This window comes from Oncorhynchus kisutch, linkage group LG23, assembly GCF_002021735.2.
Source record: "Oncorhynchus kisutch isolate 150728-3 linkage group LG23, Okis_V2, whole genome shotgun sequence".
Classification (NCBI taxonomy): Eukaryota; Metazoa; Chordata; class Actinopteri; order Salmoniformes; family Salmonidae; genus Oncorhynchus; species Oncorhynchus kisutch.
Genome location: NC_034196.2, coordinates 8,941,291 through 8,957,073, shown reverse-complemented (window position 1 = coordinate 8,957,073; position 15,783 = coordinate 8,941,291). Strand labels below are relative to the sequence as shown.

The 15,783-nt window shown below is 44.4% G+C and overlaps 3 protein-coding genes across 12 annotated transcripts in view; all 3 read left to right on the top strand.

The window, feature by feature from the left end:
• sbno1 (strawberry notch homolog 1 (Drosophila)) overlaps positions 1-4,039 on the top strand; it is a 29,107-nt gene extending 25,068 nt beyond the window's left edge. For all 9 annotated transcript variants that reach the window (XM_031802373.1, XM_020458365.2, XM_020458363.2 and 6 more), the window contains 6 exons: positions 39-185; positions 304-398; positions 527-613; positions 1,406-1,620; positions 1,774-1,967; positions 2,167-4,039. In XM_031802373.1, the coding sequence (XP_031658233.1) occupies positions 39-185; positions 304-398; positions 527-613; positions 1,406-1,620; positions 1,774-1,967; positions 2,167-2,309 (881 nt within the window). In that variant the 3' untranslated portion in view covers positions 2,310-4,039. The remainder of the gene's footprint in view (positions 1-38; positions 186-303; positions 399-526; positions 614-1,405; positions 1,621-1,773; positions 1,968-2,166) is intronic.
• A 1,117-nt stretch (positions 4,040-5,156) lies between these two features.
• Positions 5,157-7,304, top strand: LOC109868723 (cyclin-dependent kinase 2-associated protein 1-like). The gene is made up of 4 exons (XM_020458448.2): positions 5,157-5,311; positions 5,899-6,014; positions 6,164-6,290; positions 6,444-7,304. The coding sequence occupies exons 1-4, from the start codon at positions 5,245-5,247 to the stop codon at positions 6,509-6,511; spliced, it is 378 nt and encodes a 125-aa protein (XP_020314037.1). The 5' UTR covers positions 5,157-5,244; the 3' UTR covers positions 6,512-7,304.
• Positions 7,305-9,739: 2,435 nt separating this feature from the next.
• LOC109868294 (M-phase phosphoprotein 9-like) overlaps positions 9,740-15,783 on the top strand; it is a 30,810-nt gene continuing 24,766 nt past the window's right edge. For both annotated transcript variants that reach the window (XM_020457747.2, XM_020457746.2), the window contains exons 1-5: positions 9,740-9,864; positions 10,559-10,845; positions 10,970-11,117; positions 12,431-12,520; positions 14,830-15,639. In XM_020457747.2, coding sequence (XP_020313336.1) covers positions 10,595-10,845; positions 10,970-11,117; positions 12,431-12,520; positions 14,830-15,639 — 1,299 coding nt within the window. In that variant the 5' untranslated portion in view covers positions 9,740-9,864; positions 10,559-10,594. The remainder of the gene's footprint in view (positions 9,865-10,558; positions 10,846-10,969; positions 11,118-12,430; positions 12,521-14,829; positions 15,640-15,783) is intronic.

The following is a 15,783-nucleotide window of genomic DNA, read 5'->3' as shown; positions in this document are numbered from 1 at the left end:
CTTCTTGCTGTACATAACACTTTCTCTCTTCTTCCCAGACTACAACAACATAGGGAAGTTCCTGAACCGTATCCTAGGGATGGCAGTGCAGGAGCAGAACGCCCTGTTCCAGTACTTCTCTGACACTCTGGCAGCTGTCATACAGAACGCCAAGAAGAACGGACGCTACGACATGGGCATCCTGGGTAAGACTGGAGAGGAACATTTTTTCTTCTGTTAAATCAGATGAATGATGGACTCTACTGGGAATGACACCTGCAGTATTATACAACTGATTAGAATGGTGTTTATCTTGTCTTGTAGACCTGGGTTCTGGGGATGAGAAGGTAAAGAAGATTGAAGCCAAGAAGTTCCTGACCCCAGGCTACTCCACCTCAGGACATGTGGAGCTCTACACGGTACGACTGACTGGTGTTTTTCCCACTAGGCGACAACAGAAACTGGTTTAACCTGGAATTCTTATCTTATATCACCAATGGACTGGTAGCCATTTTCCATGTTGTAAATATTCTCTATTGTCTGTCAGGTGAGTGTGGAGAGAGGCATGTCCTGGGAGGATGCCACCCATGCCTGGGCCGAGCAGAGTGGACCAGATGATGGCTTCTATGTACAGGTACCAAAAGACCAACAAGAATTTCATGTCTTCTCAACTGAGTTTGGCAAACTCTACATACATCGGGGATCATCAACTAGATTCAGCCACGGGAAGATTTTTTTTTTCTTGAACTGCTGGTCAGGTGGCCGGAACGTCATTTGAAATTTGTAGGGCTTCCTGAGTGCCTCAGCAGTCTAAAGCACTGCATCGCAGTGTTGCGGCGGCACTACAGACTTGGGTCCGATCCCACACAACCATCTGTGACTGCGAGTCCCATAGGGCGGCACACAATTGGCCCAGTGTCGCCCGGGTTAGGTAAGGGTTTGGCCGGGGGGGTGCGGCGCGCTTTACTTGGCTCATTGTGCTCTAGCAACTCCTTGTGGCGTGCCGAGCGCCTGCAGGCTGACATCGGTCGTCAGGTGAATGGTGTTTCCTCCGACACATTGGTGCAGCTTGCTTCTGGGTTAAGCGGGCGGGTGTTAAGAAGCGCAGCTTGGCGGGTCATGTTGCGGAGGACGCATGACTCGACCTTCGCCTTTCTCGAGCATGTTGGGGCATTGCAGCGATGAGACAAGATCGTAATCACGAAATTGGAGAGAAAAGGGGGTAAGAATTACAAAAAATAAATACAAATTGTAGACTGCGAATTGGATGCAAGAAGCCCAAACTAATATAATATTTGACGAAAGCATAATCATTTCAAACCTTGCTTACATTTGTATATTTGTTTTGTGCCATAAAATGTATCTAAGAACATTGTAAAACAAAAAAACTCTAGTTGTAACACTGCTGTATTTGGCTGATTCCTAGATAAGGAACAACAAGAAGACGGCCATCTTGGTGCAGGAGGTGAACAGTAAGAAGAGGCTGTTCCTGGTCTATAGACCTAATACGGGAAAACAGCTTAAACTGGAAGCCTATGCTGACATCAAGAAGAAGTGTAAAAAGGTGCTCTCAGATGATGCCAAACAGCACTGGATTGACCAGTACAAGTCTTCAGCTGAGATCTGCGCTCATGCATACTGGTAGGTGCTGTTTCTCCAATGACTGGAGTTGTAGTGGTGGTTTTGGCAGAGTCAAGTTCACTATCCGGCTTTAAGCTTTTACTAGTATAGTGGTATGAACTAGTCAAGAAAGAGGTGAATCGTGTGTTTATAAACCCTTTCTCCTCCCTCCAGGCGTGGTAACTGTAAGAAGGCGTCAGTGGGTCTGCAATGTGAGGTGGGTCTGCGCTGCAGGACGTACTATGTGTTGTGTGGCTCTGTGCTCAGCGTGTGGACCAAGGTGGAGGGGGTCCTGGCCTCCGTCAGCGGAACTAATGTCAAGATGCAAATCGTCCGCCTCAGAACAGAGGACGGGCAGAGGATCGTGGGTAAGTTGATGCTGGAAGTCTTTGAAGAGTTTTGGGCAGAATATTTTATTTTGCGCTTTTGAAAATGTTCCCTTTAATGTGATCTACCAAAGTATAAGCTGCTCCCCAACAAGTGAAATTTTAAATGAACCGTTAAAATGAGGTTGAACTATGTGGACGCTAGCGAATGTGGTTATATCTTTCTGTCTCTTGTGTCCAGGCCTGATCATTCCAGCGAACTGCGTCTCTCCTCTGACCAACATCCTGTCGTCATCTGACCAGTCTCAGCAACTGGCTGTTCAGCAGCAGCAGAAGTGGCAGCAGCTGCACCCTCAGAGCCTCAGCCACGTACACAACACATAGCATGGGTTCATCACCCAGTCCGACCTGATGGGCTCCGACCCCATCTCTGCCTCTAAGCCCTGGGTTCTTGGCCCGACCTGATGGGATACGACCATATTTCTATCTGGATCTCCACCTCCGCACTGTGGCACGACAGCAGCAGCACTACCCCCACCCCCCTTCTCCGTTCCTCCTGAGGTGCTGCGAGTGCTGAGTTGTGGTTCTCCCTGTAGCTTAACCGCGGTGGCAGTGTTAAGATTTAAGGGTTTATGTCCAAAGAAGACTGTCTCGCTTGAGGAGTTGGCTTGACTACTATTATTCCTCTGAGATTCAGAGCTGAAGATTTAGAAGAGGCTGTGGTGATAAAGGGGGGAGAGGACGCATGTCAGTGGAGAAGAGAGGCATAATTATAACGCCTGACTGTGTTTCTGTTTTTTTTCCTCCCCCTCTAAGCTCTGTGTAAATGTGCCCTGTGCTTTCTGTTGGTGACTTGTTCCTACCACTGCCTTCTGTACTGAAAGCTGGGGTGGGTGTCACCTAGGTTTTTGTTTTCTTCTGGTGACCGGTCAGTGCTCAGGGGTTTGTTAAGCTTTAGTGACCCTTTTTGGTTTTCAAGCCAACTGACATTTTCTAATCGGTCTACCTGAGATGCATGACACATCAACTGCTTTCTTGCCTCATTTTAGTAATTCCTCATGACTCAAGTCTTAAAATGCCACCCTATTCCCTAGATAGCGCACTACCTGTACGTTGTGCACCATATAGCTAATAGGGTGTTATTTCATTGACTAACAAGTGTATCAAACATGGGTGTATCCCGTAAACCTGCAGTTGTTTTTACAGCTTGACTATTAAGAACTGTGACCGTGTATGGTTTAAAATACCTGTTTATTTTCCTAAATTAATTCCTCTGCATTCAAAAGATTTCCGGGCACGGGCTGTTTTAATATGTGGCGTCAGATTCAACATCTTGTACTGTCAAACTCTACGGCAAACTACAGCAGATAACAATCCTGGAGTGGTATTATACAACTGTACTGTGAAGGTCATAGATCTTGTTTGTCGATACAAGCTGTTTAATACTGCTACAGTAAAAGTTAGTATTCAAGAAAGAGTCTGTTGCTGAATTCCTAACTGACCACTTGCTTCTTTCTACCTCCTGTATGTGCTGGTGTGGATTGGATAGGTGTATCCAATGTGGTAACGATAGCACCTTGGAGGGTGAGGTGGATCTCATTAGCATATTCACTCATATCTATCTGATCCTTTAGATATCCATGAAGTACCTAGGAGTTAGCGGTATTGAGTTTTTGGGGGTTGGGCACTTGTTCCCTCACTGATTCTGAACTGGAACCTAACCTCCATTCTCCACCAGTCAGTAACATTACTGCTTGGCCCCTGGTAATTTTACATCTGATTTCAGTTTTTTCATCACTTGAGACATGATGCACAGGGGGGGCTGAAGAATTTCTAAAAGCTTTTCTTGGTTTGGAGTGCTGTAAGAAGTTATGACGGTCAGCCTGTTGAGTTTAGGATACTCCTTTTGGTATACCAATGTGTATATTGTCATATCTGGAAATAAGACGTTTTTTGCTTACATAGTCGTTTGTTAAACACTTGGACAGTGTTTCATCCTTGCACGAGTTGCACTTCGGACTGATTTGTACAAATAATCTGTATTAAATGATTTAACTGAGTGCAAGATTTCTACCTCTTGCATATGACCAATAAATCTAAGGAGAAAGTTTGAATCCAGTTTCACTTTTTTTTTATTTTTATTCCTGATATTTGTATATAATTATTGTTAAATGTTATGTGCTGTATGTACTCTGTAGTCATAACAGGATTTTGAGCTATTAATGAAGGAAGCATATTATAAATGCCTAAGACATGTTTGTTAAAGCATCATCACTCTGTGCCAATGATGTCACCACTACTTTTTTTGTGTTTAGAGCTCAGGCCATCTCTTGGTGTCTGTACTTTCCCACAACTTCCTATAGATAATGAGGCTGAAAGTTATGATTGGGGCATAGAACTTGGCCGCTGCCGGTCCACCAATGGTCAAGCCTGACCGCGTCATCTCGAGAGGCGGTCAGAGGCGAGAGGCGTTACATCGTGTCAGCACGGGCCAAATAACAGCGTGGTCAAGAGGACGGGAGAAAGTTCAGAAGGGGGTCTTCCAGTGCGCACATGCCTTGTAGTGGAGATGTCTGCTGTTAATAATTAGAGTAGAGGGGCATTCTGGGAGGGGAACGTGTGAACAATGGATGCATTCCCCAGACAAAGACGGGTTACTAAATGTAGTTTGTTTTCTGTTTCATATCCTCTTCCGTTCTGTGGTGGTCTACTACCAATTGGTGTTGCCGAGCAAAAGCAATACTGTTGCATGAGTCACCGTCTGAGGAACAGTTTAACTGGCTGCGTCTATATAGGCTAGACTTTACACACACTAGTATCACATGTAGGAGCTTTTATAGGCAAATTATATTGTTTTAAACCTTCGACTATTTGGTTTTTCGGAGTAATGGAATTGAGACGAATTAATAAATGTTCAAGAAGTTCATGAAATAGTTGCATGGTCCATCGATTACGCTTGAAATTCGACTAAAATGTAAGTTCCACGTGGTCCAGAGATATGGCAACAAAGTTGCTCATGTGTTCTGTGGAGCAGGAGGATTTGCAGTGCATTTCAATAAAAAGGGGGGGGAAATCAACGTGAATATTTACATAAAGTAATTTTAAATGTAAAATTTAGGAATATTTTAAAATGTACTGAAATCTGTTTGAAACATTTTAGGGCAGATTATCCCAAATTGATTATTGTGGTGATAGAATATGTGCATTGTGGGTGTCAATATAAAGTGACGGCCATATTTGCCGGGTGCCGTTGCTGTAAACAAAAAGTGAGACAGACGCTTCACCGAATTTCGGGTCAAATTTATTTCTTTAATTTACTATGTCTCTCGGAATGTCTTACAAACCCAATGTCCACCAGCACATTCCAGGAACTTCCGGGAACCAGGGTAAGGGAAAAATATCGGTTAAAATCCAACCATCCAACCGCTAAATCGAGTGTTAAATCCGGGGTTTCGGAGAATACCTGCAGAAAGACTGTAGTTTTTGTCCAGTTATATATATAGGGTCAGATCCTGAGCGCTAGGCTAATTCATATCCGCCATTATTACTAATGTAAAAAAAAAAAGCCCCATCCTCATATGCATCGGCTAAACAAGGGCAGAGGTGTGAAATTCCTTGTTTCGGAAAATAATACACGTTCTGTGTCCTATTCTGTCCTGGAGGGTATCGTGACAAAAATGTATCACTTTGGCTTCTTAAGTCAGCCCTTTTCCGCTTCCTCCATGATATTCTCTCGCGGAGCTGTTGATTGATCTGCTAGGGTATTATTTTATGACCCTTCGAGGACATCTAGTGTTTGACCACGCTTATTGCATTGGGAAGAACATGCCCAAGACAACTGTGGGCATTGTTGGCGATGTGAACATGCAATATGTATAATTTGTATTAACTTAGTATAAAACAGGAGGACAATATCTGCTTATCTGTAATATAATATTTGACCCTAGATGTGTTTGTATTTGTCTCCCAACAGTTGGAAACATCCTAGGAAACATCCAGTCTCCGTCTGCAGCCAACTTGGCCACTTTGCAGTCCTACAGGCCGCTGGTGAATGACGTTTACGCACCGCCCTCCTTGGGCTTCTCACAGGTACAGGAATTCACAGACCGAAAGACACCCACATTGCATCTGCTATTTCTACAATGCAGGAAATAAAATTGCCACGTTATTAGAAATGAATTGCTACATCATATGTATCTCCCTTTGGTAATCTGTCTCTCTCCTGTCCCCGTGTGCAGGGATCCAGCGGCAACCAGGTGCCCCAGAGTAAGTATTCAGAGCTGCTGGCCATCATCGAGGAGCTGGGGAAGGAGATCCGTCCCACCTATGCCGGCAGCAAGAGCGCCATGGAGAGACTAAAACGAGGTAATGTGGAAACCTCTGTACTAATACAATACTTATATTGTGTGTTGAAACAAACTGCATATTCTAGACTATTACAATAGTCCGCTTCCTAACTTGGTTAGAGAGTTATCAGTCAGTGAATGACTTAATTTGTGTGTGTCCTCTTCGCCAAAGGTATCATCCATGCCAGGGGACTGGTGCGGGAGTGCTTGGCAGAGACTGAGAGAAATGCCAGGTCCTAGCTACAGAAATATTACCCTCTCCTGCAGAAGAACCAACACCCAACACTCACCATGTAAAAGACTGCTGCATGGCACATCCTCTAAAAATAGGAATACAAATTAAAAACGAGGGATGGTTAAAAAGGTCAAGAAAATGTTTCTGAAAGGTTAAAATTAGAGAAAGGGAGAGAGCGGGGACACCAGAATATAATTCAGAATTAGAAGGATTTGTTTTTTTCTTATGCCCCATTTTAGGGTCACAGTTTCCTGTCTTCATATTTATAACAAATAGTGATTTTTGCATGCAAATGTACAGGTCAACCATGGCCTTTGTTTAATTGTAGACATTGCATGGCTTGTACAGGGTTAGACTAGGAGATTAACTCTTTTTTTGATAGACTTTGGTCTGAATTCCAGACCCTTTTAACACATGGGTGAGCAAGTGAAGGACAGAAAAGTGCCAAATACGATGGTTCATTCATGTTGAGGTTCTTTTTTTGATATTAATGATAAATGCTCTTACTTATGTAGGAGTTAAGAACATACCGTAAACTCACTCCACAGCTAGCTGGAATTGTCGCCGATGGGAGCCATCCAAGGTGTACCTTTTTGTAATGGCTCAATAATCGGTTTGCACGTTTACAAGGAGGGCAGTCACGTGCGTTGAGAAGCAGATGATCACTGGTTCTAGCCCAGTACGGGGCAATCGGACAGTGGAGGAAGCTAAGCTGTTAGCAGCACACTGACCTCTGTTACACTTGCATCTTTGTATGTATTTATTACTCAGTGTAATAAAATGAATTTTCAATACAAATGATATTGTTTTGAAATGAATGTGAAAATGTGTTAAAATCATCCAAGTGGTCTCATAATCAATATTTTTCTCCTGAGAGTTAAGGTTCTATGTCCCCAGTTGAATAGATTAGGTTAAGGTTAAAGCTAGTCTTGGTTGAAAAGAGGGAATATGATGGAGATATCTGGGCAATAGTAGTACAGCAGACCCACTGATTTAGTCTTATCTAGTGATTCATTCCTTGAACATTGCGTAACCCCTACAGCAAGACTAAAACAAGCACTATTTGAACTGTTGACGAACAAATACATGATGTAGTCTAGGATAATGGGTCTGAGAGACATTTGAGTATTTACCATAATAGCTATCAATGTTACAATCGCAGACTGGGTTGGGGAGTAACGGGTTACATGTAATCTGATATTTTTTACTAACTAATTGTAACAGTTTAACTTTAGTCCGTCACCCTCGCCCCTACCCGGGCTCAAACCAGGGACCCTCTGCACAAATAAACAACTGCCACCCACGAAGCATCGTTACCCATCACTCCACAAAAGCCGTGGCACTTGCCGAGTACGGGGAACCACTACTTCAAGGTCTCAGAGCAAGTAACGTCACCGATTGAAACGCTATTAGCGCGCACCACCGCTAACTAGCTAGCCATTTCACATCGGTTACATAATCAGTTACGTTACCAGCTAAAATATTGTAATCACATTAGATACTTTTGAAAAACTAGATGATTGCTTATTGGATTACTTTTAAATTCAGAAAGGATGTTTGTCGGGAAAAAAATACATTGACACCTTTCCAAGGCCAAGTTTAAGTTTGTTCCATTTAAGCAATTATATGACCACAAGTCAGAGACCACTATTATGACACACCAAATGCATTTGATGGATCCTTTTTGTCTTCTAATGCCTCTTTAAAAAATATTTTTTATTTTGTTATACAGTGCAGGTGCATTTATACGGAGACTTGATTACACACAGGTGGATTGTATTTATCATCATTAGTCATTTAGGTCAACATTGGATCATTCAGAGATCCTCACTGAACTTCTGGAGAGTTTGCTGCACTGAAAGTAAAGGGGCTGAATAATTTTGCACGCCCAATTTTTCAGTTTTTGATTTGTTAAAAAAGTTTGAAATATCCAATAAATGTTGTTCCACTTCATGATTGTGTCCCACTTGTTGTTGATTCTTCACAAAAAAATACAGTTTTATATGTTTATGTTTGAAGCCTGAAACGTGGCAAAAGGTCGCAAAGTTCAAGGGGGACGAATACTTTCGCAAGGCACTGTATATCATATGGTACAACAGCTGATGAAAGTAACACTGTAAAAGTGTGAACATTTATCAGTGTTATTTCCTGATAATACAGGGAAATACAATCTATGTTTCTATCTTCAGGCATTGTTGAACAGCCATCACTAGCTGGCTACTTGCCAGTTCACCTGCCCTGTAACATCTTGGAACAATGTCAAAGTAACTAGTGGAGATGTGAAAGTTGTTTATACTTTGGCTAAAACCTAGCTTTTATATTCGTTTATTTAGCTATACAAGCAAGTTAAAACTACACACCTCTGAGAGCAAGCTATCTAGACCACCTGACAGCTAATTATGCTAGCTAGCTAAATCAAGGGGAGGGGAAACAGCAGTACATAAAATAGCCCATGCGGTGACGTTCAATGACTTACATATGTGGCATTAGTCTGAATGTGCGGGGTACATGTCTTGTAAAAATCGTCCCAGCGTGAAATAGTTCCCAATCGTTATGATTGTGACTCCATCTTGTGGATTTTCCTCACGACAAGAAAATGTTAAATAATTGCACGTGCGTCTCTTTATGTGGATGTCTCTCTCACACCCTCCCTGCTGTGTATGTATATACTGTATTCTCGAAATAGCTAATATAGCTACTACTGTACATATAATTTTCTTTCCAAATTATATACTGTCTGTACACACCACGTATTTATATTCGGACATGTGCTCCCTCCTATCTTCATTGGATTGTTAATTGGACTCGTTCTCTCATTTGTAAATTATTTGTGTATTTGTATTGTGTTTATGTGATATTCTACTGCACTGTTGGATCTAGTAACATACCGATTTCACGAGTTTGGATAATCTCAAAATCACGTTACTGATTATCATTTGGACAGGTAACTAACTAGTAACTGTAACGGATTACATTTAGAAAGTAACTTACCCCAAACCTGATTGCAGATAACAATTTAGCAATCGCATATTTGTTAGGTTGTAACAACAATTTTGTCTCCCGCGTGTTAAATTGAATTGCTCTACCCCTGCAGCGAATGAATAATTTCCTACAAGTTCTACCAATCATGTACACTGCACTGTGCATCACAGCAAATCATAATGGCTGAATGAGAGAGACAGCCAATCAGATAACTCGTTTTCGATTTCATTCGGCCAATTAGATATTGCGTAATGTTTTGCCGTTGAACGTTATGCTGCAGCACTGCTAGCTAGCTAGCGTTAGCTGCAGTAGACTAGCTAGCTGGCTAGTATTGTTGAAGGTAAAATATGGGTGAAGTTACTTTACAAGTTAACTGGTAAGTTAAAGCGAGCTTTATTAAAAAATCTTATTAATCTACTTTACATATTAACTATGAATCGAATGTGTGCTTATTGAGCCTAACGAAGGCGCTAGTTTCAATCATTTTCAAGATGTAACATTACTCTTAGCTAGCTAACCGTAAACGTTGATGCTTGCAAACCTGTCAGTTAGCATGGTTAACCAACGTTAGCTAGCTAGCCAGCAGGATACAGCCAGCGAACAACTGGCCAGTCAATCAATAGCAAGATTAATACAGCAGAAGGAGACTAGCTACGATATCCAGGTAGTTATATTTAGCTTGCAATGTAGTTAGATACGTCTGCTTGATGATCTCATATGTTTACTGCTGGTTTATGCCCCTGTCAGGTATATCTTGCAAGGCTTCTGCTATAATCTTATCCAGCAAGTGTATGCAAGTTACTATTTGAATGAAACTGCCCCAGTTAAAGTGAAAGTTTGATTACGGTCACCATCACCAAAGGGCCTAGCCACCTGCTTGTATTTCATCTCACATCACAGTCCTGGCCCATGTCTGTACTCTGGAGTTTAAAGGGACTGTTCACAATGAAAAGTTAGTTTGTCATACGTAACTTCAGACCTTTCCCCTCGATCTCCTGCAAGTGTTAACCCCCACCCCCCACCCAGCATGTAGGTTAAGGGAGAGCTGTCTCCCTCTATCTCCCTTGTAGGTATCAGACTCTCCCCCAGGTTGTGGGCCCATAAGCATGTCCACAGATGACAGTATCTCTGAGGATGTGTCCAGCCTGGGGGCCCTGAGCCACTGCCATGCCGGGGAAGGGGGCAAGGAAAGCGAGTCTTCAGAGGGAACCTCAGCAGCCTCTGGCCTGGGGCTGGGACTTGGGTTGGGGCTGTCCGGGACAGAGGAACCCAACGCCAACTCCAAGACTGAAGGGGGAACCGTAGATGGGAGAGCTGAAGACGTCACACCAGCATGCAGCCTCCCCCACAAGATCAGGTGTGTGGAGACTGTGGATTCTGACTGGAGGTGGCAGTGTAGTAGGTGGTTTTGAAATAAGTGTGCTACATTGAGTAATCCAACCTAGTCCCTTTTCCTGACTCCTGTGTACTGTGTTCCCCAGGAGCCTGTGTCTTAGTACGGAGGAGGCCTTTGGGCCTGGCAAGAGTCTCCCCTTCATCAACCCCTCCTCCCTGGAGACCCTCAGAGCTCTGGTCCAAGAGATCCAGAGTAGTGGGGAGACTGACCCGGAGATGTGGAAGGACTGTGAGGTAGGAAAGAGTCTGGGCTCTTGTGTAACTGCAAGGGTAGGATGGACAACAGACAAACCGATATATAGGATACCATATATTTAGTGTGGAACGACTGCCAAGTAGTAATACAGCCACTGATAGAGAAATGTCTGTGGCAGTTAGTATGTCAGGGAAGTGTGATTGTGTGTGTTCTCTAAACTTCTCCCTGGAAAGGGTGATACTGGGGTTAGCTGGTGTGGTCATTATTCTCCTGCAGCACGTTGGACAGCTGGCAGTCTTATCCCTCCTCTGTCGCTTCTGCTGTCCCTGTGGATCTTAGCTGACAGCACACACACACTTGGTCCCTAGACTGCACACATCACGCAACTGCAGCTGATCTCTTCAGACAGGACATGATTTGTGGAGAATAGACAACTGTGATGCTGGCAGTAGTGCCACCTCATCTCACACAGAAGAAAACACACTGGAAAGAGTACTGTATTCCCCAGCTTTAAATACAAGGATCTAGAGCTGGGCGACATGGACAAAAATCCATATTGTGATAAATTGCCTGAACTGATCTGATAACAATAAATCGAATGATAAGTTTATAACATTAATGTGCACCACTTTGTTTAGTTTTATTATCCTATAAACTACTACGTCTAGTTTGATTGTTGTATGCCATCAATTGTTCCATGAACAATCACCAATATTAACAAACTTATTTCATGTCTAACTCCACATTTCACTTGTATAGGCAACTTGTTGTAATGAGCGATGTCAGCAAAATGCCTGCTTCCCAGCTCTACATGGGATCTATCCCAATTGTCTTAATGACCTCCTGCCCTCTCCTCTCATACAGCTTTCCTGATCTGAAAACACAGGCTCGATTACTTTTGAGATGCAACCCATACCCAAGTCTGTTATTGTGCCCAGAAAAGATTAACATTTAACCTATGTTTGAAAATGTGCAAATAACTGAGTCGCTAAAAGGGAATCAGTGAGTTTCTTATGGACTGTAATATCAGGTGCCATACCCCCTCCCCCGCCACCTCACCTCCCTGGGTGCATGGCATAGTACCGCTAATTCACTTTTCTCACATCATAACTGGAGCACAGCTGCTTCCCCCCCCCCCCCCCCACACACACACACACACACAGACCCCTTCTGCGAGGCTAACTCACAGCTGTCACACTTCTTCCCCCAATCAGAACATTTGACTATTTGCCATATTCATATTCACACTGGAAACATGCCCATAACTTTAAGAGGACATTTTTTACAATACTTTCTGGATGGTACTGTACAGACCTAATGTTGAAGATGTGTACGTGTGTTTGTTCAACAGGGTCGATGGTTGCATCTGTTCCAGCTAGTAGAGAAACAGTACCAAGAGCAGATCCTGGCTCAGCAAGAACAGTACCAGTGCCAAATACAGGTTTGTACTACTATTTAAGTGTGTATGATTTTCACGGAAGATGGCACCAACGGGTATGGCAGCTCCACTTCTAGCTCTTAAGAAACTTTGCAGTATTTAGTTTTTTTGTGTTATTTCTTACATTATTAGCACAGATTTTTGTTGTTGGTATTACATACAGCCCGGAAATAACTTTTGTATATCAGAGCGGTGGAAACTTGCTAACATTATGACCAGGAATACGACTTTCCGGAATTGGGTCCTTTGTTCGTACCTCCCAGGGCAATTGAACTTATTCCAGAGGCTGTTCCGAAACACCGCCGGCGGAGAAGAGGTATTCGGAGTGGACTTCTAGTCCGACTCAGGAGGTGTGCCCACCATCCACCGCTTCAGAGTATATTACTTGCTAATGTTCAGTCTCTGGACAATAAAGTAGATGAGCTCAGGGCAAGGATCTCCTTCCAGAGAGACATCAGGCATTGTAACATACTCTGGCTGTCTCGGAATATACTGTCCCCGTCCATACAGCCAGCTGGGTTCTCAGTACATCGCGCAGACGGGAATAAAGAACTCTCCGGGAAGAAGAAAGGCGGGGGTGTATGTTTCACGATTAACTGCTCATCGGGTGATTGTGATAACATACAAACTCAAGTCCTTTTGTTCAGCTGTCCTAGAATACTTCACAATCAAATGCCGACTGTATTACCTCAAAATAATTATCTTCGGTTATAGTCACAGCCGAGTATATTTCTCCTCAAGCCGATACCAGGATGACCCTCAAAGAATTACACTGGACTTTATGCAACTGGAAACCACGTATCTTGAGACTGTATTTATTGTATCTGGGGATTTTAACAAAGAGAATTTGAGGAAAATGCAACCATAGTTCTACCAACACATTGACTGTAGTACTTGTTCTGGAAAATCATTGGACCGCTGCTACTCAACTTTTCGAAATGCCTACAAGGCCCTCCCCCGCTCTCGTTTCGACAAATCTGATCACTACTCCATTTTGCCCCTCCCTTCCTATAGGCAGAAACTCAAACAGGAAGTACCCGTGCTAAGGTCTATTCAACGATGGTCTGACCAATCGGAATCCATGCTTCAAGATTATTTTGATCGCGCGGACTGGGATATGTTTCAGGTAGCCTCTGAGAGTAACATCAAATACACGGATAGGGTGACTGAGTTCATCAGGAAGTGTATAGGATATTTTTTACCCACTGTGACTATTAAAACCTACCCAAACCAGAAACCGTGGATCGATGGCTTAACCTGACACCCTAGACCGACTTCAATTTGCTTACCGCCTCAATAGATCCACAGACGATGCCATCGCACTTCACACTGCCCTATCCCACCTGGTCAAGAGGAATACCAGTGTAAAAATGCTGTGTGTGACTATATGACTATAGCTCAGCATTCAACACCATAGTACCCTCCAAGCTTATCAGTAAGCTCGCGGCCCTGGGTCTGAACCCCGCCCTGTGCAACTGGGTCCTGGACTTCCTGACGGGCCACAGACAGTGTGGTGAAGAAGGCGCGACAGACAGTGTGGCTTGGTCCCTAAAACCCTCAACTTTTACAGATGCACAATTCAGAGCATCCTGTCGGGCTGTATCCCCGCCTGGTACGGCAACTGCACCGCCCGCAACCGCAGGGCTCTTCAGAGGGTGGTGCATCAGAGGCTGCCCAACGCATCACCGGAGGCAAACTACCTGCCCTCCAGGACACCTACAGCACCCGATGACACAGGAAGGCCAAAAAGATCATCAAGGACATCAACCACCCGAGCCACTGCCTGTTCACCCCGCTATCATCCAGAAGGCCGAGGTCAATACAGATGCATCAAAGCTGGGACCGAGAGACTGAATAACAGCTTCTAACTCATGGCCATCAGACTGTTAAATAGCCATCACTAGCCGGCTTCCACCCGGTTACGCAACCCTGCACCTTGGAGGCTGCTGCCCTGTATACATAGACTTGGAATCGCTGGCCACTTTAATAGTGGAACACTAGTCGCTTCAATGTTTACCTACTGCTTTACACATGTCATATTTATATACTGTTTTAGTATTTCTTAATTCTATTTGTTTACTTTTATATTGGTGTGTATTGTTGTGAATTGTTAGATACTACTGGACTGTTGGAGCTAGGAACACAAGCATTTCGCTACACACGCAATAACATTTGCTAAATATGTGTATGTGACCCCAAAAAATTGATTTGACTATTGCCAAGTACAGCTCTGAACTATACATGGCCTGTTCTAGAATCCATAAAGATGCATGTTCTGATGCCTGTTTACACTGATTATTTTCCTCTTCCAGCTGATTCAGGATGAGATCAAAGCCTTGGTTCAGCTCCAGAACCGCCAGACCAGCACACAGACCCACAACAATTACCCATATACTGCTACCACCAACACACAGACACATCACGATTACCAATCTACGCTGTTTACTGTCACACAGACACACCCACCCTACTCCTCTTCCCCTGCTGTTGCCACCATCCACCCCTCACCCTCCACGGACCTTCCCAATGGGAACCCGCCTCTCTCTGCTCCCCCCACCTCCCTCTCTGTCCCACAACCCCTTCTGAGCTCCACCTTCCCTCTACCCCCATCCCCTCGGCCAGGGCCGGTCACCCCAAGAGAGAGGTGGGCTGAGGGGGCAGGGACGGTGCTGAGCAGTGGGTATGGGACCCTGTCAGCCTGGGGGTCAGGGCTCGAGGGGACAAAGACTCTGGGGGGAGTAGAGGAGCGAGGCCGGGGGAAAGAGGAGTCTGGTTGGTCCCTTCACCTCCAGGACTACACAGAGACCATTCTGATTGGCCAGGAGGGTCAGAAGAGGAGTGCCTCGGCCAATGAGGTGGCTCCTAGAGACAATCCTAGTCCACCTGAGCAGCAGAGAACCTCCAGCCAATCGCTGACCTCCTGGGCTCAAAGACAGAGACGCAGCAAACCCAAGAAGAGCACAGCGGGGCAGGCCCAACCTCCCCTTGCTTCCCCCCCACCCCTCCAGGCCCCATTCCCGGGCCAGAGCGGCCCTCAGACCTCTTCCTCCCATGATCAGCAGCTCAGCCCCAGGCAGAGCCCTAGAGACAGCCCCCTGGAGAACACTGACCTCCAGGACAAGGTACACCTAACTCCAGCCGACGCACCCGGTTCCTTTTGAATTTCTAGTAGCTGGATAAAATTATGTAAAACTATTTGGATTACTGGAGTCAGTAAAATGCGCTGGCGTTTTGTTATATCACCTTGTATTTTGTCTGTTTGTCAC